Source organism: Channa argus, chromosome 1 (genome assembly GCF_033026475.1).
Source record: "Channa argus isolate prfri chromosome 1, Channa argus male v1.0, whole genome shotgun sequence".
Classification (NCBI taxonomy): Eukaryota; Metazoa; Chordata; class Actinopteri; order Anabantiformes; family Channidae; genus Channa; species Channa argus.
In genome coordinates, this window is record NC_090197.1 from 1,304,478 (window position 1) to 1,329,525 (window position 25,048).

A 25,048-nucleotide genomic window follows, 5' to 3' on the forward strand; every position below is an offset into this window, starting at 1 on the left:
CAAAGAAATGATTTGATTCAGTTTTTTTATTTAATGACTTGGAGAAACTGCAAGATTGTTGCAAATATTGTTTGTAGAAGGTCAAACATCTATTCCCAACAGTAACAGCTGTAAGAAACTGAGGAAAGGTCGCTGTGTATAGTTACTTAGATTTCCCTTAACTTTCCTCTTAACTGTGAATCACATTCCAACAACAGGGTCATAATGACAGGACAGATTGGACACAGGTGGATAATTACACCTGTGAAAACGTCTTGTGATCACATATTCTGACCATGAAAAAAGGCTTCTAGCTTGTGCTGTCAGATCATCTTTATTTGGTTGGTTTTAAGTTTTCTTACAGGCACTGACAGCTTGTGACTCCATGCACTGTAATGCTTTTCCATGAAGCAACACTCAAAGTCCAAGAAACACCTTTAACACATAACACCTGGAATGTGATCTCACCTGGAGATGCAAGATGAAGTGTCAACAGCAGAAAAAACAGTTCCATGGCTGCAGTCTGACTAGTTTTAAACATGGAAAAAAGAAAGAAAAAGCAGCAAAGCATCAGCTGGAGCTCGTCACAAGTTGATTTTTAGTCCCAGGGTCTGTTTCATTAGTTAGTGTGAACAGTAACAATCTAAACATTAGGCCTCAGCCAGTACAACAACTGTATGTGACCTCTGTCATTCAGCCTGTTAATAGTGAGTTTCATCAACACTGAGCCCAAAAACTGCCCAGATATCAGAGTTACCATCACGATTCAGCCACTAGACGGAGTCCAAACCAAGAGACTGCTTCATGAATCTGTGTCTGAAATCTTCTTATTTCAGTGAGAGAAGTGAGCTGGTGGTTGGAAGGTCCCTGCTTCAGTCACCAGCCCCAGCAGGATGGGTGGGTAAGTGAAAAAGACCCCTCATCCTCCCCCATCAGCAACACTGTGGTGTCCTCGAGCAAGACCCTTAATCCCAACTGCTCCAGTCCAGAACAGAGTGTAGATCATCCATGTTTCAGAAACACTAAGCCCAGTAATCTGTTTCTATCTCCCACCTTCCAACCCCCAACAGAAGAGGGAGAAAACACAAAGATTACAACAATCATCAATCATTTCACTATATTAACAAACTATATACAAGCTATATGTAAGAGGATTTGTCTGCAATGTTGTTCTGTGATGTTTTGTTGTGTGATGTAATCAACTGCACCAAGTTAATTTTCCATTAGTGTCCGAAGTGACTGAAAACAGAGCTCTTTCGCATCTTCCAATGCACCTAAATTTATTAAAAAAAACTTTGGTTTTGCTCTTTCTTGCACCTCATCAAATATAAACACTTCTTGATTTTTCTCTCATTGATTTAGATTTTTGCCTCACTTCTAAGTCGCTTTGCATGAAAGCATCTGCTAAATGACTAAACGAACGTGTGTTCTGTCAGACAAAAAGACCATATAGTCCACTAAATATTTAATATCCTATATAGTAGGCAGGAAATAGTAAATAGTCGGTTATTTGCTCCGGACAAGCTTCCTGGTTACTTCCTGTTTCCTGTAGTTAGTTCTTACTTTCACTTTGTCCGTGTTGTGGCGCAGATCTTTTCTCCGTGTGAGTCTTTGGTCAGTGACAATTTTAGTGTGTAAAAGATTCTCATCTGCAGTTTGATGGACTGTAAAAAGCACAAGTTGAAGGTTTGTCTGTGTGAAAAGCTGCTGTCAGCTAACAGTTCGCCACCGTGTTCAGGTGAGGAGCCAGTAGCAGAAAGTTGTCAGGAAGTCTGCGGACTCGAACCAGCGGCGTATTGGTGTCTGCAGAAGCAGGTAAACTGTACATTTTTCCCCCGGATTTGATTGAAGTGGCCGTGCAGCAAAGGGAAGAACGAAGCCACATGTAACACTACTCTTCTATATTTAGCACTAGAGTCTAGTGTGAACGAAGGTCGACATTAGCTGCTTAGCTATGTGAGGGTTGTTTAGCTGGGTGAGCTACGGTGAGGCGTCCTCGCACTTTTGGGTTTCTACCAAAGGACTGTTTACTGATTAATTGCAGCTTTTATTGGATTTAAATAACTGATTTTCTCCACACAACAATTAATACTTGAGTCGTGACATACGCTTCTTATTACACAAGCACCTGCTCTTGTAAAACATAACCAGCTAACATGAACTAATTCCACATTTTACCTATATTAGCTTTGTTAGCTTAACATTTATCCGTTAGCAATGGCTTCTCTGTCTCCCTCTGTTTCTCCTTCTCTCACTTGCTCGGTGTGTCTCATGTTCAGTTTTTCCTCTGCCTCCTTTATGGATAATGGTTTATGTAATAAGTGTAAGGTTTTTGCAGCTTTGGAGACGAGGCTCACGGAATTGGAAGCGCGGCTCTGCACCATGGAAAACAACTCAGCTAGTCAGGCCCCGGTAGCTGGTGCGGGCCGACCTAGCGTAGCCCCTGCTAGCTGTCCCCCGGCAGTTCCCGAGCAACCGGAAAGCCAGTCCAGCTGGGTGACGGTTCGTAAGAGATCTAAAGCTAAACAGACGCCCGAGGTTCACCACCAATCGGTTGACGTTTCTAATCGATTTTCCCCACTCAGCGACAAACCCGCTGAGAAACCAACTCTGGTAATTGGCAGCTCTATAGTCAGAAACGTGAAGTTAGAGACTCCAGCGGCCGTAGTCAAATGTCTTCCTGGGGCCAGAGCGGGCGACGTTGAATCATATTTGAAACAGCACATAAAATACAGCACATAAAATAATGCATCCACATTCTCTCTGTAGGTAACATGGTCTTAAACTCAGGCTCAGCAATTCAGTGTCCGGGCTGCACAGTGTCTCTCTTACCGTATGTTGTCAGCACTCCACCTCCTCTAACTTTGCCTGAGTCATCTGTCCGGTCCAAACGAATCAGGGAGAAGCCTTCTACCTCACAAATCTGGAAAAGACTGATTAAGATACATTTCTGTGAAAACCATGATACAAGAATCACAGTATTCATAGCAGAACCTGGCCAGGGTTCAGAGTTCATCCACTTTCCTCTTCAGGAAGTGTATGTGTCTAAGCAAAGTAGAAGGCATCAGTGGTTTATTTCCTCTTCTGAGATGATGTGTAATTCCCCCTCTCTTTCCCCTCCACCAGTTTCTCTGACTCCTCATTGCCTGCTCTCCTCTAACCAAACCTAACCAAAGGCTGGTACATCACTGGTTGGACTGAGCAGGACATCACAGCTGTAGGTCAGCAGCTGGCTCCTGCTGCTAGAAGTTGTCCAGGTTATCGGGAACTGTTCGAGAATAATCAGTTCCAGAAACACACTTGATTAGACCTGCCATTCCCAAAGTGCATACTCAGAAACAAAACTATTAAAAACAATTAAAACAATCAGTCAGTCAGACTAAAATAGATTAGCACAATTAGCAGAAATAACAGGAAAATAGTCCACAAGCCTTGATGAATAATAACAAGGTCTAATTTGCAGTGAAGGATGTTCAATAAAACTTTACATGTTTCATTTCTCTCTGCTCTTCTCTGTGTTTCCAGCTGAAGCTCCAAAGTCTCTGTGACTGGATGTGAATTCAGCAGCTGAGCAGCTTCAAGGGAACATTGTCAGTGTTGTTGCTGTAAAGACTGAGCTCAGCTCTCCCAGCAGGTGTGGACTCTGCTATGAATCAGTGTGAGGACAGAGAGGAGGGAGTCCCTCCCTCTAAAACCACTCTGTGTGGGGGACATGAGAGCCAGACCAAAGACCAGAGGTGAGATGAGGATCTCTAACTGTCCATGACTCTTGTCCATGTCAAATCAGTCCACCATCATTATTCCCACTCACTGTCACATCTGCCACTCAGCTCCTCAATAACAGCTTAGAAGAACTAATCATCAACTACTAACTGTCTTAGTTAACAAAGAGCCAACCACTGATTAGTCAACTAAGCAACTAAGATGAGACAGCGTCTTTCATCAGATTCCATGTTGATGAACAGGAGAACGTTCCTCATCCACTGTCTTCTTACTGACTTTCTATCTGCTTCTAACATTTCAGCTGCTGACAGTCTGCTTACAATTCATCTGCTTTCAGCTTCAAACTACTTTTCATTTGTCTCTTGTTTGTTTGGATCAGGATGAAGAAGCAGAGACCAGACTCTACTGAACCCATCTGTACCTCTATGAAGAGTGACTGGTCTGCAGGTCGCTTTATTGACTTTAAAGTTGCACAACCTGCTCATGGAAGGTAAGAAATAAAAAATGAGCTTTATTTTCTGATTTGCCTGATAAGAGGAATCATTTCTTAGTCCAGAGCTTCACAGTCTGAGTAAGACTGAACTTCTTGCTTTGGGAGCTGCTGATCTCTGTCACTATCAACTCCACAGTTGATGGTGGTAACCTGAGTTTGGACATAACCCTGACAGAACAATGTACATGTTTGCTTCAGTGAACTGAAGATTTACATTTCATACAGTGTCTTTTTCATGCTACATATTTGCAGTGCGTGAAGGTTGAAGAAATTATTAGAATTATTAATAATGACAGTTTAGAATCTAAAATTGCCCGTAGGTGTAAATGTTAGTGCAAATGGTGTGACTGTCTGTGTATGTCTCACTTTGTGGCCCTGAGATAGAATGGAGACCTGGCCAGGGTCTACGTCCCCTCTCCCCCGATGACAGCTGGGATAGGCTCCAGCCCCCCTGCAACCCAAATAAAAAACATTACAAACCAGCAAAACTTAAAATAAGATGAATTCATCTGGTTTCACTGCTACTTTTCTTTAGTCTCTTTATTTGTTTGGATCAGGATGAAGAAGCAGAGACCAGACTCTGCTGACCCCAGCTGGGTCTCTATGAAGAGTGACTGGTCTGCAGGTCGCATTATTGACTTTAAAGATGAACAACCTGCTCATGGAAGGTAAGAAATGTTTTAGTTATTGTCAGACTCAAGACTCTAAGATTAGAAGACTTCTCTTGGTCCTGAGCTTCATAGTTTTTGTTACATTTTGTTAAATAAAGCAGCACATGAAACAGCACATTCTGCTTTTGCCAACCTGAGTCCAAGTCAAAGTCAATACAAGAACACAGGAAATCTGAGAGACATGCAAGCAAAATATCATAAACAGAACCTGTGACATATAAGATAATGAAATAGAAATCTTCTGCTGAGCTAAGGGCGACTGTGGCACAGGAGGTAGAGCAGTTGTCCAACAATCCCAGGGTTGTTGGTTTGATTCCCAGCTCCTCCTGTCACATGTTGAAGTGTCCTTGACACTTAGTTGCTCCTGGTGAGTTCAGGTCAGCTGCATAGCAGCTCCCCCATCAGTGTGTGATTATGAGTGTGAATGGGTGAATAAGCAGCAGTGTAAAGTGCTTTGGGTCCCAGTAGATAGAGAAGCTCTATATAAGTGCAGAGCATCTAATTCACTTTCATTAACTAAAATCAGGATGGAATCAATTGCCAATAGAATCACATCTTTGTGATCTTTGGGACTATTTGCTACAAATAATATTAATGTAACTCAAAAGGAAAGATATGATCAACAAGGACGCTTCCATCACTTTTTCTAAGTTCTCATCAGTGGTCACCTGCCACCTGCACTCGTTTCAAAGACCTTTCCTCACTACTGCATAACCAGCGTACTGGCACAGCCAAATGGAGAGCACCAAGTAAAGCTACACCACTGAGCTGGTAATGAGTTGCTGAATAACTGACTGAGCAGCAGTGTCCATGTCAGTGGTTTGTCTAAGACCCTAATCAGACACAACGGATTTTAGCAGTTGTGTTTCTTTTCAATGAGTGAATCGCTGCTTTTGCACCTCTTGTTTCTCTGCTCTACAGGCCTCGTGATTTTTGCAGGAATGCAAGAATGTGTCCAGCTGAAAAAAGAGTTTTATAGAGCACAAACATATACAGACCAACAGTCATAGATATAGATAATAATGCTATTTTTGACACAAATAATATAATTATGTCAGTATAATGAAGTGAAAATGGAAAACGTAAAATGGAAAAGATCATTGTTGCCGACTTCAGTTTATCCCTGTTTCCCCAGCTTCACTTCCTGTTTCCTTCCTGTTTCCTGTTTTTAACTTAAACCCGACTTTCCCCACAGTTCCCTGCCAGTTGGTCTTTTTATGCTCCTCATGCTCCTGGACATTTTGTCTTCCTGTTTGGACTCCTGACTTCCCTGTTTTGCTGAACTTCTGTCTTTGGACACTGTTTAGCCTATTTTTGGTCTGAGGTTTGATTATTTACTTGTCCGTCAGCGTCGGTTTAACGCTTTGTTTGTTTGTTCCTCCCTGTGCATTTACCTTAGCGCTAGTGCAGGGGTCTCCAACACACCGCTCACCAAAAGCTGAATGAAAGCTACATACATTTAAAAACTTAGTCAGATTTGATTGGTCACTTGTCAAACCAACTCTCATGTATATCAATCAAATTCATAAATGTCCCGCCCCCCTTCTTACCCAAAAGGATTATTTGACAATTAGTTGTCAATCAAATGCTGCTGTCAAGCTTGATGAGCCAGTGATGATCACTGTTGCCAACTTAGTGACTTTGTCACTACATTTACTGAGTTTTCAGACCTTTCTAGCGACTCTTAAAAAAAGAAGTGACTAGCGCCTTTTTTCTGGTTTTACTGGAGACTTTTGGAGACTCTGACATGAAAACCCATATCGTTCTGCCTCTTCTCAACAAGAAGTGGTTGCTGCTGTAGACCCCTCCCACGTCCCAAAGCCCAGGCCCAGTCAGTGAACCGAAGACTTACACATTATCCAGTACTTTCTTTATATTTAGGAGTGGGGAAATGCGTCATAATCGATTACAAAAATACATAGATTTATGAAACATGCATCGACATGTCACATGTTGAGCTACACATTAATGCTACACACAGATTCGGTACCTGGGACTATAAAGAAATGACCTCACAGATTTAGTTGTTAAAGGTGAACTGTGTTCTGAAATCACCGGGTATGAATTCTTCAAGACACCACTGAGATTAGTGAATAAGAAAATAAACTTGTGGAGCAGCTTCTTCTCTCTGAGTCTGAGTGAGGACGGAGCTCAGCCAAGTGTCCCTGTCTGCAGCAGAGAGGGACACAGCTCAGGTAAAGTCAAAGTTACTCCTTAACTCGACTGGACAACATCAGTGCTCGTTTGAGTCTCAGCGTAAAAACGTTCCTTAAATGAACAATCTATAAGAGGAAATGATCAAAACACACATTAAACGATCATAAATGTGCAGAAAAGTGATGATTTCAGCTGTGACCACAGTTCATCATCCACTGTCATGTGTTCACCACAACAAGCTTGTTGGTTAATCACTAACTGCTACAAACACGTTAGTTTCCATCCACTTAAAGCTGGAAGTCATCAAAAGCTGGATGTGCTGCACTTAATGCACTAACTGTTCAACCTAATGTGCCACAGGTTCTGGTGGACACTGAGACAGTCACAGTCCCAAAGCAGACAGGACCCTGTAGCTGTCAGCAGCAGACAGAGGAGGACAGGGATCAGTGATAGGGACTGATTTCATGTTCATTCTTCTATTCTGTTACAGTAACTGAACTGTTTACTGAGGAAATGGAGATGCACCACATTCCTTTAACTTGAATGGAACAAACTCCTGCTTTACGTCCAACTCTTGGCCTATTTTTGGGGGAAGGAATAATGTCCTGCAGTGCATACTTTGAATTATTCTATTGAAATATAAATGATTGATCAATTAAGATGTTTATTTTTAGTAAATTAATTGTTATGTTATATATTAATTGAAAATTTAAAGAGAGCTTAATGGGAAAATAATCAATAGATTAATCGATTAAAAAAATAATCTATACATTGACCAAAGAAAATTATCGTTAGCTGCAGCCCTATTAATGGTACATACGTGCATATGTGTAAATTAATTATTATTAATTAATTTACATTATTTTAATTAATTAAGAAATTTAATTATGATTAAATATTATCATCATGATCATCACAGTTCACAAGTTCCCAGAGTATGTATTGAGTCAGTAACATACAAAACAACAACAACTACAAATTAGATGATAACTGTGGTTTTATGTGACTATACTGAGAATCCCCAAGTTGTCTTTGATGTCTTACTTATTTTTATTGGGGTCTACTGTGCTCTGCCAATGAACAGCGTCTGCTGGTCCCATCACTACACAAAAGATCCCAAGCAGTCGCTTTGGATAAAAGCATCTAACAAATTACTAATTGTAGTTTCTCTTACCGGACGACTTCAATTTTAAATCTGCTCTCTATGGCTTTAAATAGTAAATGTTCTTCACTTATAAAGCACGTTCCTACCCATTAGCACTCAAAGCACTTTACACTGTTACTTATTCACCCATTCATACTTACAATCACACCGATGGGGGAGCTGCTATGCAGCTGTCCAACACTCACCTGGAGCAACTAAGTTGGGGTTCAGTGTTTTGCTCAAGGACACATATGATACTTTGTCACTTGTTTATATCAGGATGATACACAGCTCGGTCTCCATGAAGACTGACAGGTTTAAGATTCATTCTATTGACTTTAAAGATGAACAAGCTGCTGATGGAAGGTAAGAATTTCAAACTGAATCCTGACATTCAGAGGTTCATGCAACTGACCTGTAAAGCAAACAAGACCTTTTTGTCCTTCAACTACCACCTTCAGGCTTAAAAAACAAGAAACATCTTTTAATATGTGCAGGATATACAGGTATACACCCTGTCCACATTCAGCCACTGTACTGCCACTTTTACTCAGTGTTTCCCATTTGTCCTGAAGTGAAGGTGTCCACCAGGTGTCCACATGAACACTTACTTTTTACTCACTTTGTTTATGAGTCATTACATTTCCTTAAAGTGTCTCTTTCCTCCCCAGAGTTGAGCAGCAGAGCTCAGAGGTTCACAGTGATCAGTTTGCCCAGCAGCATCAACCAGACCTGGACTCCATATTTATGGTCTGTACATGTCCAATCACACTTGACTATGAACTACATAAAACCCAGACTGAATGTTCAACAACCATTCAGGTCCTAACAGAGTCCATGCTGCTGTGTTCAGACCAGCAGTTTCAATGAAATGTTCACTTCTCATTCTGTTCCAGCTGCTGGAGGACAACATTGTCACTTTTGTGAAGAACCAGCTGAAGGAGATCCAGAGGGTCCTGAGACCAGATTACCCAGAATGCTCAGAGAGTCAGAGGGAGGATAAGGAGGATGAAGAGCAGAGGAGGAGCAACAGAGAGTCATTTGTGAAGATCACAGTGAACTTCCTGAGGAGAATGAAGCAGGAGGAGCTGGCTGACTGTCTGCAGAGCAGTAAGAGGATTTGAACAGATTTAACATGATGGAAAGAGGAAATGGAAACAGCGGGAGAGAGGTTTCCATTTCCAAACTCTGCTGTAAATATGCTGCACACATCTGTATCAGATCAGAGGCTGTTTGTCCTCCACTGATGATAAAACTGATGGAGGAAGAAAAACTCTACAGACACTTAAATGTTTAGATTCTTTGATTTTCTGAAGGTTCCACTTGTCGTGGCAAAAACTGTAAGGCAAGTTAGGAGGCAAAAAGGCAACTTACAAGTGAATGATAACGGTGAATTTAATCAGCAAATAGAGAAACATGCAGAGCAGAACAGAGCTACACTCTAGAGTGGGCCAATCTGATTGACCAAGATGTGTAGGTTGTTCAGCCTTTTATACATACAACTCAACAGCTGGGTTCACACAAAGAACAAAGGGATGAGTCAATGCAAATCAACCTTCATACAATGTGGTCAGGAGTCTTAATTAACAAGTTCATGTTACTTTTTCCTTTTGTCTTCATAGTCTTTTAAGTTCTTGAGATCGATGATTTGTGCTGGTTCCCGTGGGCTCCCTTCTGGGAAGCAAATGTTCAGGTGTAGGTAGTTTTATAGTTGATATCTACCTAATCACTTCTTTGTGTGGCCAGAGACAGGATGTCTTGCTGGGGAGCAAAAGGTGAGGAGGCACTGGTGTAAGCAGGTTTGATAGTGGGTCTGTGAGAAGTGTGAAAACAGTGAAACAGTGTTACCTAAATTTTGAAATTTCCCTCACACATCCCCCCTTTTATCATTTTATGATAATTACATGATCAGGATTTAATAAGGCTAAGCAACAGTAGGGACAGTTCATCGGAAATGTTAATTCACAAAGATTTTCAAAACATTTCATCATTATGTTCCCAGATTAGGCCAAATCAATTTAACTCAATGCTATCAGTTTCATTATATGGAGGTTCCCAGTTGGGGATGTGGAAGGACTCAAGGGTAGCACTGTCTCTAAGTAAAGGCATACTTTGTATAGTCATTTGGTGTGAGATGGAATGATCAATTGCACGCATTATTAGCCCACGTGCACACGGAATAAGGCAACATCCACACAGGGTTAGGGCAGTGATGCCTATAACGACACCTGTGAAAAGTGACAAGATGAAGGCCTTCCATTTTCCAAACATGACATCAAACCAGCCCCAGGGGCTGGTGTCATCATGGCCAGATTTCTCCATCGTTGGGCACCAGATGTCGCCTTTGTCACCTTCCTGTATTCACCCTTCTTGACGTTTGTTGGAGCTTGAAGTGCGGGCTGAGCCCGATCTGCACTTCTCCCCCCTCACCGGGGTGAACAATTCAGGGGACAAATTTGACTGTCTGTACCTTGCTGGTCGTCTTCCACGGCGGTTGTTTCCTTGTCTAGTCGGTGTTCTCCTGGGTGTAGTTCCTTTTCTGGTTCAGGTGTGAGGATCTTCTTGCAGTGGCTGGCGTGGACCCACGTGGCGCGTCCCTCTACTTTCACTGCTGTACTGGAAGTCAGCAGTACTTGATGTGGTCCTGTGAAACGTCTCTGCCTCCAGTGTTTCCTCCGGTAGTCCTTGATGAGCACCCAGTCACCTGGTTTGAGATCATGCAGGGTGGTGTCTGCGGGGGTGGACAGGGCTGCTTTCACCTGGGGACGAAGAACTGAGAGAGAGGCAGAAAGTTTTGCACAGTAATCCAGCATCATGTCTTCATGACGCCCAGTCATCAGACTTTGTTTGATGGGATTAAGCCCTATACTAGGAGGTTTTCCAAATATGATTTCAAATGGACTTAACCCATGTGTTGTTCTTGCTCTCGTACGCATATAGAACAGTACCAATGGTAATGCTTCAACCCATGTCAAACCTGTTTCTTCACAGCATTTTGTTAGTTTTGTCTTGAGGATGCCATTTTGTCGCTCTATTGCACCTGCACTCTGAGGGTGATAAGAACAGTGATATTTGAATTCAAACCCAAAATAATTTGACAAATTCTTCAACACTTTGTTGGCAAACCCAGGACCATTGTCGCTACTGATCTTTTTTTGGAATACCCCAGCGAACAATGATGTCTTTTATTAGGGCTTTTACCACTGTGGATGCATCCTGTTTGGAAGAAGGGAAAACCTCTACCCACTTGCTAAACATGCAAACCATGGTCAAGCAATATCTTTTGTTTTGGCATGGTGATAATTCAATGAAGTCAATCATCCAATGTTCAAAAGGCCCATCAGGTGGGGGGTGACCTTGCAATGGCATTTTGATGGCACCAGAGGGATTGTTTGCGGCACAGATTAAACATTTTCTACAGTATTCAGCTGCATATGTTGAAAAACCCCTGGTGTACCAGTGAGTGTTGACATATGCACACATCCCCCCCTTGCAAGCATGATCTTTACCATGAGCTAATTTTGCATACAAATGGAAAAAAGCCTTAGGTAAGCAAGGTTTATCATCTGGGCCAAGCCAAACCCCATTTTGTAGTGTTGCACCTGATTTTCTCCATAGAGTTTTTTCAGATATGCTTGCCAATGACTGCATGGTTGACAGGTCAGCCTGTGGGTTGAGTTCCTGTGAAAGAGAAAGCAGAGTTAGGTTAAACATTTGTCCCGTCCTGGCTGCTGCTTTTGCTGCGGCATCTGCTGCTGAATTTCCTGTAGAAATGGGATCTGTTTTGTTAGTATGAGCATCACATTTTATTACTGATATTTGTTTAGGTAACAGGATTGCATTTAAGAGTGCTGCAACCAGAGTGTGGTGTGCAATGGGTGTTCCGGCTGATGTCATAAAACCCCTTTGTCTCCAGAGACAACCAAAATCATGGACGACACCAAATGCATAACGTGAGTCAGTGTAAATATTGACAGTTTTTCCTTCAGCCAATTTACAAGCTTCCGTAAGGGCTATCAGCTCTGCTGCCTGAGCAGACAGGTGAGAGGGTAGTGTACCACTGGAAATGACATTATGTTTGGTGACAACAGCAAATCCAACTAGGTTTCTACCCGTTTTGACATCTCGGGAAGCAGACCCATCAACAAATAACTCTAAGTCAGCATTCAAGATTGGTGTGTCTGTGAGATCAGGTCTGGGAGTACATATGGTTTCCAGAACCTCTGTGCAGTTATGAGGATCTCCATCCTCCACTGTAGGAAGAAGAGTAGCAGGATTCAACACATTACATCTTTTCACAGTGATGTTAGGCATTTCCAGCAATACAGTGTGGTATCTCAACCAACGCTGAGTTGACAGATGTGCAGTTTTCTGTGTGTGTAATATGTGTGTAACGGCGTGCGGAACCATAAGTATCAAATCAGAATAGCCAACCAAATCACGTGACGCCAAAACAGCTTTTTCTGCTGCAGCAACTGCTCTCAGACAGAGGGGAAGACCTGCTGCTACTGGATCCAGTTTTGATGAAAAATAAGCAACAGGCCGCAGTTTACCCCCGTGAGATTGGCATAACACAGAGGTCATGTAACTGTCCTTTTGATCAACAAATTGAGTAAAAGGCATGTTAGGATTGGGCAGACCCAAAGTGGGAGCTGCAGTGAGTGCTGCCTTAAGATCACTAAACGCTTTTTCTCCTTCAATAGTCCATTTAATTTTATCACGCGCTGAAAGTTGTTTACCATGCACCATAGCAGACAGGGAAGCGTCGCGCAAAGAGTAATTTGGGATCCACTGTCTGCAGAATGATGTCATGCCAAGGAAACTCATCATCTGTTTTTTTGTAACAGGCTTAGGAATATTTTGAATTGCAAGAATTCGTTTTGGTGACAGTGTTTTGCCCTCTGGGGTGATCACATGGCCCAGATATGTCACCTTTTGCTGCACAAATTGCATTTTTGTGAGACTTATTTTATGGCCATTATCTGCAAGATGTTTTAAAAGGTGCACCGTATCAATTTTGCATGCGTCTTCAGTTGGACTACAAATCAGCAGATCATCTACGTACTGTAAGATCGCTGAGCCGGCCGGCAAATTAAGATCTTGGAGGTTTCTGTTGAGAGCTTGATGAAAGTAACCTGGACTTTCAGAATAGCCCTGAGGACAACGGGTCCAAGTATAAACCTTCCCTTCAAATGAAAAAGCAAACCAGTACTGGCTGTCCTTGTGTACAGGGACAGAGAAGAAGGCATTGGCCAGATCTACTACTGAGAAGTAAGTTGAATTTGGTGGTACCAGAGACAAAATGGTTTGGGGATTACTTACTTCTGGCGCCCGGGGGTGAACGGCTGCGTTCACCGCCTGCAAATCTTGCACAAAGCGCCACTCAGTTGGTTGACCTTGGTCTCTAATTTGTTTAACAGGGAATATGGGAGTGCGCACTTGGGAATTGTTACATCGAATTATTACACCTGCTTTTAGCAGAGAATTGAACACAGGCCTTATGCCATCGATGGCTTCCTGCTTTAAAGGATATTGCTTCTGACATGGCCTGTACTCTGATTTTGGATGTACTGTCAGAGGTTCTGCATCTCTCATAAGACCTACATCATATTTATGGGCTGCCCAGAGAGATTTTGGAATTTGCTCGAGCTCTGGTGGTAAACTAGTTTCTGTGATGGTATAGGCTGCAGCCTGTGCGGTGTCATGGCCATCAATGAGCTCAACTGTTCTAAAAGCTTGCACAATTGATTTAAATTGTGTACGATGTACATCACCCTTCCTACTGTATTCCGTCCTAGGATCTGATGCTGTTTGTTGGAAATCCTCGAGGAGCAGCCGGCTCTGCAACCATGGGCCCAGTTCTTGCCAACTCCAGTCAGAAGGTTTAGCCAATGGGATATGTGGAGTGTCCCCCTTAAATAGTACTTCCTGTTTAGAGGAGAGTGAGACAGAGGCAACCGCAGCAGTCCTTGTCCAATACACATTTGTCAAACATATCACTTCCGATTCCCCATTTTCAACATACCACTGACTTTCATATTCAACATACCACTGACTTTCATATTCACTTTCTGGTCCTTCATTTACGTGTGCTGTGCAGTGTAGTGTCTTATGATGTTGGAATGTTTCTGCTTATGTGCTGTGTGTGTGTGCAAAATCTGTAAGCTGCTGTACAACAGGCGTGTTGTCAACAAGTTGCCATTTATATGCATATTGTGAATGGATGTTAATCATCTGATTGAGCTGTGATGGATATTCTTCATCTCCCTGTTTTAAGACTTTGATTCCATCAAGCGTTGAACAAAGTACTATTCCAAATTGACACATCAAATCTCTCCCTAATAGATTAACTGGACAGTTTTGTGACACTATGAATGAGTGTTTGATGGTCTGTTTCCCCAAACTGCATTTGAGAGGAACAGAGCAATTTTCTAAAACAGGTTTTCCACTAGCACCTATTGTAAGGCATGATCTACCACTCTACCACTTTCGTCCTGTTTAGAAAAGCATCCTTAAGATGGGCCTCATAGGAACTCATGGGGTTCCTTCCCAGTCCATCTTCTGGTGGAACATGACCACTGTGTATGTCATATGCCTCAGTTAGCCGTGCGAGAAATGCTCCCACAGACTCGTTTGGCTCCTGCTGTATGGCACTGATCACACTCATGTCTTGCTTAAGCGGAAACTTTGCTTGCACACCCTGCACCAGTAGTGTTACAGGGTTCCTGTATAAAGCATTGTCCTCATGTTCCCAGTCTTGCTGCTTCAGACGAAGCCTGAGATTGGAGTTGGTAAACAAGTGTCTGACCTTGTGAAAATCACATCCCAGCTGTCGCTTCAACAGGCGTTCCGGTTCCTGAAATGTTGGTTTGTAGTCCTGCACCATGTTCTGGAAGTCCTCTCCCCACTTGTTTGCATTTCTTTTTGGGTGAGTGACTTTCTCATTTGCTTCCTTAATGTCCAATTCTGTCCAGGGGCGGAAAACAAGTTGGGGGCCATGAACTCCTCCCACCTCAATCATAGGAAAAGTCAGAACATGCATGCCATCTCCTATTTGTTCTTCAAGATTGCGGGGAAAGTTATGTCCTTTTGATCTGGTGTGCATGGAGTGTCCTTTCACACTTCCAGGGTTGGGCTCCAGGAGTGATTCCTCAGAGGTGTTGCCCCTTTGTGCTCTTTGTGTGGCTGCTGCATTTTCTGATGGGGGAGGGCTGGCTTGGATTCCCCCCTGCTGTGCTGCTTGGCTCTGGTATGGTGGGGGAGGCAGTGGAGGAGCAGAGTCCAGATCTGGATCCACCTTGTGAAACTCAGACAATACAGGATACAGAGGTTCAGTGTCAGAACAATATTTTGGTCTATAAACTACATTTTCTGGTTCTTTCTGTTTTGGCCTCTCATGTTCATTTGCATTCTGTCGTCTAAACATTCTACTCTCCCTCACATGACATTCATCTTTCCACATACTAAATGCCTTCCAGTCAGGTTGGAACACCTTATGCTTTCTTTTACTTCGTTTGGACAAGGACTTGTGATTCTCTGCGCTCTCCTTTTCTCTCTTTTCCAGTTTATCTTTTAACTGAGCTAACTGTCTGCTACTCAGACTACCCTCCTTAGGAAACCCCAATTCCCACCATTCAGTCAATTGATTACAACTACCCTTGTATTTTTTTGACATTTCTTCACATAATGGTGACAAATCAGTTGGCAGACTGTGCCCAGGCCAGGCGCTCATTTCTCTAGTACCCAGTACTAGACCCATTCCTCTAGTTGCCGTTCCCTAGCGTTACCTTTCCTCGTGCGACTCAGAGTTTACTGCGCTGCATACAACAGTAGTCAATAGCACAACGGTTCAACTAAGACAACGTCTTGTCAACTACCCAACCAGTAGTGAGTTTTATAGAGCTCTCTTACCAAGTTCTGGTCTGCTCGCGTCTTTCTCCGTTGCTGTTTCACCGCCGTATTACGGTCCGTATCGCTTCTGGATTGGATCGGCGGGTGGGCTCCTCAGGAGAAGAGCTTCTCAACCATAGGGAGGAATCAGCTGTTACTTGTGCACTGCTACTGTTCATCCATCAGAGTCCAGACCACGCGTCCAATCCCACTTTTCTGACACCAATTCTGTCGTGGCAAAAACTGTAAGGCAAGTTAGGAGGCAAAAAGGCAACTTACAAGTGAATGATAACGTTGAATTTAATCAGCAAATAGAGAAACATGCAGAGCAGAACAGAGCTACACTCTAGAGTGGGCCAATCTGATTGACCAAGATGTGTAGGTTGTTCAGCCTTTTATACATACAACTCAACAGCTGGGTTCACACAAAGAACAAAGGGATGAGTCAATGCAAATCAACCTTCATACAATGTGGTCAGGAGTCTTAATTAACAAGTTCATGTTACTTTTTCCTTTTGTCTTCATAGTCTTTTAAGTTCTTGAGATCGATGATTTGTGCTGGTTCCCGTGGGCTCCCTTCTGGGAAGCAAATGTTCAGGTGTAGGTAGTTTTATAGTCGATATCTACCTAATCACTTCTTTGTGTGGCCAGAGACAGGATGTCTTGCTGGGGAGCAAAAGGTGAGGAGGCACTGGTGTAAGCAGGTTTGATAGTGGGTCTGTGAGAAGTGTGAAAACAGTGAAACAGTGTTACCTAAATTTTGAAATTTCACTCACACCACTCACTGATTTCATTTCTTCTTTGTTCATTCAGGAATTGATGCTGCAGTGTGTCGACGTAAACTCAAGTCTAACCTGAAGAAGAAGTTCCAGTGTGTGTTTGAGGGGATCGCTAAAGCAGGAAACCCAACCCTTCTGAATCAGATCTACACAGAGCTCTACATCACAGAGGGAGGGACTGGAGAGGTCAATGATGAACATGAGGTCAGACAGATTGAAACAGCATCCAGGAAACCAGACAGACCAGAAACAACCATCAGACAAGAAGACATCTTTAAATCCTCACCTGGAAGAGATGAACCAATCAGAAGAGTGATGACAAAGGGAGTGGCTGGCATTGGGAAAACAGTCTTAACACAGAAGTTCACTCTGGACTGGGCTGAAGACAAAGCCAACCAGGACATACAGTTCACATTTCCACTGACTTTCAGAGAGATGAATGTGCTGAAAGAGAAAAAGTTCAGCTTGGTGGAACTTGTTCATCACTTCTTTCCTGAAACCAAAGAAGCAGGAATCAACAGGTTTGAAGAGTTCCAGGTTGTGTTCATCTTTGATGGTCTGGATGAGTGTCGACTTCCTCTGGACTTCCACAACAATGAGATCCTGACTGATGTTACAGAGTCCACCTCAGTGGATGTGCTGCTGACAAACCTCATCAGGGGGAACCTGCTTCCCTCTGCTCGCCTCTGGATAACCACACGACCTGCAGCAGCCAATCAGATCCCTCCTGAGTGTGTTGACATGGTGACAGAGGTCAGAGGGTTCACTGACCCACAGAAGGAGGAGTACTTCAGGAAGAGATTCAGAGATGAGGAGCAGGCCAGCAGAATCATCTCCAACATCAAGACATCACGAAGCCTCCACATCATGTGCCACATCCCAGTGTTCTGCTGGATCACTGCTACAGTTCTGGAGGATGTGTTGGAAACCAGAGAGGGAGGAGAGCTGCCCAAGACCCTGACTGAGATGTACATCCACTTCCTGGTGGTTCAGTCCAAACTGAAGAACATCAAGTATGATGGAGGAGCTGAGACAGATCCACACTGGAGTCCAGAGAGCAGGAAGATGATTGAGTCTCTGGGAAAACTGGCTTTTGAGCAGCTGCAGAAAGGAAACCTGATCTTCTATGAATCAGACCTGACAGAGTGTGGCATCGATATCAGAGCAGCCTCAGTGTACTCAGGAGTGTTCACACAGATCTTTAAAGAGGAGAGAGGACTGTACCAGGACAAGGTGTTCTGCTTCGTCCATCTAAGTGTTCAGGAGTTTCTGGCTGCTCTTCATGTCCATCTGACATTTATCAACTCTGGAAACAATCTGCTGTCAGAACAACAATCAACATCTGAGTCGTCTAAACTGTTTAGACCTGATCTAAAACTTCTCTACCAGAGTGCTGTGGACGAGGCCTTACAGAGTCCAAATGGACACCTGGACTTGTTCCTCCGATTCCTCCTCGGTCTTTCCCTGCAGACCAATCAGAATCTCCTACGAGGCCTGCTGACCCAGACAGGAAGTAGATTACAGACCAATCAGGAAACAGTCCAGTACATCAAGGAGAAGATCAGTGAGAATCTGTCTGCAGAGAAAAGCATCAACCTGTTCCACTGTCTGAATGAACTGAATGATGGTTCTCTAGTGGAGGAGATCCAACAGTCTTTGAGATCAGGACGTCTCTCCACAGATAAACTGTCTCCTGCTCAGTGGTCAGCTCTGGTCTTCATCTTACTGTCATCAGAAAAAGATCTGGACGTGTTTGACCTGAAGAAATACTCTGCTTCAGAGGAGGCTCTTCTGAGGCTGCTGCCAGTGGTCAAAGCCTCCAACAAAGCTCTGTATGTGCACATAGACTATTTCAGATTAAGTGGATTGTTGTTGGCATGACAGAAAACTAATGTTTGTAACTGGTTTCATTTGTTTTACTGGATTATTTTCAGACTGAGTAACTGTAACCTCTCAGAGAGAAGCTGTGAAGCTCTGTCCTCAGTTCTACGCTCCCAGTCCTCTAGTCTGAGAGAACTGGTCCTGAGTAACAATGACCTGCAGGATTCAGGAGTGAAGCTGCTGTTTGCTGGACTGAAGCAACATCACTGCAGACTGGAAACTCTCAGGTCAGTTTATAACTATTTTTTACAAGTTTCCCCATTAAATTAGAATAGTGTTTCTATATCTGAACTTTGTTTTAACTGAGTAAAAATCTACTTCAGGCTGAGTTGCTGTAACCTCTCAGAGAGAAGCTGTGAAGCTCTGTCCTCAGTTCTCAGCTCCCAGTCCTCTAATCTGAGAGAACTGGACCTGAGTAACAATGACCTGCAGAATTCAGGAGTGAAGCTGCTGTGTGCTGGACTGAAGCAACATCACTGCAGACTGGAAACTCTCAGGTCAGGATCCAGATTTTTGTAAACAGTCATTTGACAAGCTATCGTGATGAAGAGGTTTGCTGAATCAGCAGATTGTCAGCTGGATAATGTTTTTGTTCTAACCACAGAAACTTGACTTGTTTATAAAGTAAAGGTGCTCAACTATATTGAGTTGGACTCCAACATGTTTGGTCTGAAGAGAAAAATCCCCACAAACAATAAAATATCAATAATTGAAGTGGACACAGATGAACTAATGGAGAGCGTTTACTTCGGACTAACTACAAGGCTCCAATGTCATTGTATTATTGCCAGAAATGAGAGGAACAAACAATGGACATTAGTTACTATAACACACATGAGATTCTGCAGATCATAAGCAGGAAAATATGTTTTCACTTGTGTAGCAAACTCCTCTGACCTCTCCAGTATCCTTGCAAAGGCAAAGAGCAGGTCCACAACCTGACTTAGTTCCATGACCCACCTTAATTCTAGTTTCTACAGTTGGCTGTTTAGTTGGTAAAAAAGTAAAAATTGGTAAATTTTATAGCCTAGATTTAGTTTGTGGTTATGTCTCCAGCAAATGAATAAAGTCAATGTCTCTCTGTGTGTGTGTGTGTGTGTGTGTGTGTGTGTGTTTAGTCTGTCAGGTTGTCTGATCACACAGGAAGGCTGTGCTTCTCTGGCCTCAGCTCTGAGCTCCAACCCCTCCCATCTGAGAGAGCTGGACCTGAGCTACAATCATCCAGGAGACTCAGGAGTGAAGCTGCTGTCTGCTGGACTGGAGGATCCACACTGGAGACTGGACACTCTCAGGTATGGACAGATGGACAGAAAACAGCAGCTGTCACACTGTTTCTCTGTGTCTCTGACTAACTGAGGAACTCTGGTTCATGTTTAATGGTGGAGATGAGTGAAGGTGGATGAAGCTGATTCTGACTTTGTCTCTTCCTCCAGGCTGGATCATGGTGGACTTTGGTGGATGAAACCTGGTCTGAGGAAGTGTGAGTGTGTTTTAAGTTTAATTCCTGAGAACACAGCTGTACATGTTCCACTAGATTTGAAGCTTTTCTTGACTGAAGAACAAAGATGATTTTCTCCAGAGTTTCATTCAGGATTTAGCTTTTGTTTTTTGTCAGTGAGGCTGGAAAGATGTTAGAATTCAATCAATCAATTTAAAAAAATCCACAAATGCAACAAAGTGAACACAGTGATCCAACAAAACTAAGAAATACATTTTATTAACAGTGGAGCCAACAGAAAGTGAACTTTGTTTCTTCTGGGTCTTTTGACTGTCACTGTGTCTTTATACAAGAGTTTTGTTACCTTCAGGTGCTGCTCGGTAACTAGTACTTCACAGGTTTGACCAATGGAAGTTGTGTTCAAGGACCCCTCACTTTCTTCTCAGTGTGTTTAATAAATCAGAGCTAAGGTGGCTTGTAGCAGAGTATGTGGACAGAATCCTCATTAGCCACATTCAGACCAAGTTGATTCAGTCAAAGACTGAAGAGGTGAGTTTTTGGTTGCAGTTCATTTGGTCTATAAAGGAAGGAGGTTTAACTTCAGGCTCTGTGAGGAGGACACATGAATGTTTGGGTCGTCTGTGTGAGAGCACTGGCGCTGACCTGTCATGAAGAGCATTATAAATATGTGATGTGTAGGTGATATATCAGTGTTTTACTAATTGAGGTTTTGTACTTTGACTGAATCTTAGAGCCGATGTTTTGTGAAAGTAACACAAAAGTAACTTCAAAGTAATGATATTGTCTTAGGAGGTAATATTGTAAGTTAATGAACAGTTGGAACTAACGTGTAATATGACTTTGGAGCAGTAAGTGTCTGTGACTCAGTGCTTATTGTTGCCCTGGAACAGTACAAGAATACAGGTGAGCCCTCAAATGAAAGTGGTCTATTCAAAAGTGCCTAAAGTTCATCAGAACAGGTTTGTGTTTAGGCTGAGGTGAAGGAATTCATCCAGCTATTCACTACCTTCATCCCAATGTTTCCCCTGCTGCCTCTTCACCAGCACCTGCATAGGCCTGAAGCTACAGATAGTAATGGAGCCAGTGGTTAACGGGAGCTTCCTCCTTATAGTAACAGTTGTTGTGGTTGCTGGAAATGATTGAAGTTGGAAATACAGCTTTACTGCTTAGGACACATTCATTTCAGGGACATTTCGTCACTTAGGTGTGATGTCACTTTATTAGGTACCTGTACAATCCAACACGGCAGCTCGGCCAGAAATTCGACTTTGACAATGTTAGAATTTCTTCGTTTTTAAGTGGAAACTGTCAGAAAGGGGATAATTCTACTCTGTGTTTCTTATTGAGGTCAAACTGGGTGGTGGAGTCGTACTGCAGTGCATTATAAGAAGAGGTGGTTCTAATGTTTTGTCCCCTCATTCATTTTAAATAGGGTGGTCAAAACATATATACAACATACATCAGTGTGTGGATATTGAAACTTTTCAATACTATTGACAACACTAATACAGACACCAGGAAAAAGTTTGCAACAGCTTTAAAACACATTGAAACACCTGTGTTTAAAGATGAAGCATCACTAAACACCAGGAGGAGAAAAATAGACTTCAAGTGGAAAAAAACACAGGTGTTCCAGAGTTGACTTGTGTCTAATGTGTGTATGATGTGGATTTCATTGATCCATTTCATAAAATGCTCAAGTGGATTGTTGTTCTAACTGGATTGTTGAATTTCACTTGAAATGGAGTCAAACATTCTTCACAGTTGAAGATGAAATGGAAGTTGGAATGATTTACTTTCAGTCATTGTCAGTAAAGTTGCTGATAAATCAACAGATGATAAACTGCAGCTGTTTGTGTCTTGTTCTCTCCATCAGATGCCTGTGAACTGGAACTGGACCCAAACACAGTAAACAGAAACCTACAACTGTCTGACAACAACAGGAAGGTGACACATGTGGAGGAGGATCAGTCCTATCCTGATCATCCAGACAGATTTGAATACTGGTCTCAGCTGCTGTGTAGAAATGTTCTGACTGGTCGCTGTTACTGGGAGGTCGAGTGGAGAGAAAGAGTTTATATATCAGTGAGTTACAGAGGAATCAGAAGGAGAAGAGTCAGTAATGACTGTGTGTTTGGATGGAACAATCAGTCCTGGAGTCTGATCTGCTGTGATAATGGTTACTATGTCAGCCACAGCAACAGACTAATGTCAGTCTCTTCCACGTCCTCTGTCTCTAACAGAGTAGCAGTGTATGTGGACTGTCCTGCTGGCTCTATGTCCTTCTACAGTGTCTCCTCTGACAAACTGATCCACCTCCACACCTTCAACACCACATTCACTGAACCTCTGTATCCTGGGTTCTGGTTCTGTCCTGGTTCCTCGTTGTCTCTGTGCAGTGTGTAGGTGTGAGAGTGTCTCCTGTGGACAGAAACTCTGCTGACTGAAGATCAGCAGCTGAAATCAAAGTTCCCTCTGTTCACCATCACACACACTCTGCACCATTGATACTTGGACTTAAGAGAAACATTTGGATGGTTCTTTCATTACTGCCAATCATTTAGGTTGGTGTCAGGTTTGTGTTGATGATGAAGAAAATGTGTTCACTCTTGCACCAAGTCATCCATACTGTCCACCCTGAGTGTTTGTGTTTTCCTAATTAGAACATGACCATCAGTGGAGTTCAGACTGAAGATGCAGCAGTTCACTACTGTCAGAGTCTTCACTGGTTGAACAGTCAGTATCTGCTCACACAGTGAAAAAGCATCGTACAAAAACCTCCCTCAGTCAGTCTGAACAGAAACTGAAGTAATGCTGCAGCTGGAAGCTACTGCAGAGACTGATACAGTTCACTGAGGGGACACACACGCACACACTCCAACCCTGTCTCCTAAGAATTATGATCCTATAAAACTAAACTGTAAACATAATTAGATTTTCCAGAGAAATGTATTGACAAGCAGTGAACATAATGTTACGCTGTATTTTAGTCCAACAGAATATCTGAACTAGCAGTGAAATATCATTTTATGGTTGTGTTTAAACATTTCCAGCATCTTAGGGTCAGAGGAAGATCGAGGGAAATATCGAGTGAGCTGCTGTAACAGAAGAACATTTAACAGCCATTTCACACAAAATGTGTTTCATTGCTTTTAAACACATTCACAATCTTTCTATAACCCAAACATCAGTGGTTGTTCTTGCCTGAACCAAACCAGACACAGGACTCTGGAATCCATCTCAGGTCTGTCACTTTGTACATCTTCCACCCTCTTCAACCACCTCCTTGCAGCTCCCTTTCCCTAAAATAAAGCAGTGTTTCACTCATCTACAAAATATGTTGCATCTGAACATAATGAACTCATTACAAAATTAATTGTGTTTGCAGTTTAATTGTATAGGAACATCATTTTTAGGAGACAGGGTTGGAAGATCAGAACCCTGAAGCTCCATATCTGCAACTTAACTCATGTTTCTGTGTCATAAACACGGACATTGTCCCAAATGTCCTGATTGGTCACAAAGACATTCACTTAGTTTTTAGCTCTTTACATTAGAAGAGCTTGAAACTATACAAACATTTTATTTTATGTTTGCTCTCACAATGAAACAGCAGCCAACCTCGACACTTTACTACTGACTTCTCCCATTACTTGTTTTAACTCCTTGATATTTTTCACTGTGTGGAGCTCTGATCTTTGTTATAGTCTGAACAAGCCTAATTTGTTAGTTAAGATCTCACTTTTGCTTGAAATAAAAAAAAAAACAGGGTGGAAACATTTTCTGTCTTAGTTTTCTTTTTCTATAATATATAAATGTAGACATATAAAAATATAAATGATGCCACCATGATGAGGGCTAGAGTTGAATTGTTTGGAGATTAAAAATGGGTTGAAGTGGAAGGAAGAAGCATAATAACAACAACAACAATAATAATAATGTAGATTTTTGATTTGTGTAAAATGTTAAAGCAGCCCTGTCATGTGACCTATGACTAAGCTGAGTTAGTTTTGTTAAAGCACGTTCTGCAAACGTTCTGCACCCAGAGAACAGCTGCTCACTGGATATTTTCTCTGTTTTTAGACTGTTCTCTGTGAATCCCAGAAATGGTTGAGTGTGAAAATCCCCTTGAATCAACAGTTTCTGAAATACTCTTAATACACTTCAAACACCTTTCCTCCCTGTTTGATGCTCACTTTGAACTTTAGCATGAATGCATTGAGTTGCTGGCCTTTGATCGGCTCATTAAACATTGAGGAGCAGTTGAACAGCACCTCACTGCATGAGGCCTGGAAACAGTAATTAAAAACTTTAATAACATCAAAAACAAAGTCATATCAAATCATATGTCAAATTATGAGTAATATGAGTCTTTATGTAGTGTTTGTTAAACTGACGATCAATTAGTTCCCCACAGGTCAATTAGGAATTTCTGGTAAATCTCAATATGATTTTATTATTATAATAGTGTACAACTGTGTCCTCGACTTCTCTGAAACCCTAAAGGACAAATGTACAGAGGTCATCCTGCATGGAGCTGGAGGCTCAGAACTAGCTGACCACTAGTGAGTTTTACTTGAACCTGTGTTTATGTGTCTTTTCATTGCTTGTTTAGTTCTTTGTTTGGCACTGAACTTTTAATGTATGGAATGTGCAATTCTTCTGCACAGCAAGTTATAGATAGAGTATCTGTCCAGCCTGTGGACACGTCAATGTAAATGTTCCGTACATGCCTACACAGGCGTCGAAATCTGATTTACGCATAATAAGTCAATTTACGTAAATTAATTTACGTAGTTTTCAATGAGCTCAACAAAATTACTAATTTACACATTTATTAAAAAGCATGTATAGGATTTATTCAACGGGACT

The 25,048-nt window shown here is 42.3% G+C and overlaps 1 protein-coding gene across 2 annotated transcripts; it reads left to right on the plus strand.

Annotated features, from left to right (window-relative positions):
* The first annotated feature begins 1,653 nt into the window (after positions 1-1,653).
* On the plus strand, positions 1,654-23,757 carry LOC137099426 (NLR family CARD domain-containing protein 3-like). 2 transcript variants are annotated; one of them, XM_067476264.1, is made up of 12 exons: positions 1,654-1,794; positions 3,505-3,716; positions 4,082-4,192; positions 4,753-4,863; positions 8,839-8,917; positions 9,064-9,277; positions 16,871-18,668; positions 18,771-18,944; positions 19,041-19,214; positions 19,836-20,009; positions 20,151-20,197; positions 22,053-23,757. In XM_067476264.1, exons 2-12 carry the CDS (start codon positions 3,628-3,630, stop codon positions 22,580-22,582), a joined length of 3,501 nt encoding a protein of 1,166 aa, XP_067332365.1. In that variant the 5' UTR covers positions 1,654-1,794; positions 3,505-3,627; the 3' UTR covers positions 22,583-23,757. The 2 variants fall into 2 exon arrangements, with proteins under 2 accessions (XP_067332365.1, XP_067332355.1); XM_067476254.1 differs by lacking the exons at positions 1,654-1,794; positions 3,505-3,716; positions 4,082-4,192; ... (1 more) ...; positions 8,839-8,917; positions 9,064-9,277 and adding an exon at positions 11,089-16,737.
* Positions 23,758-25,048: the final 1,291 nt, after the last annotated feature.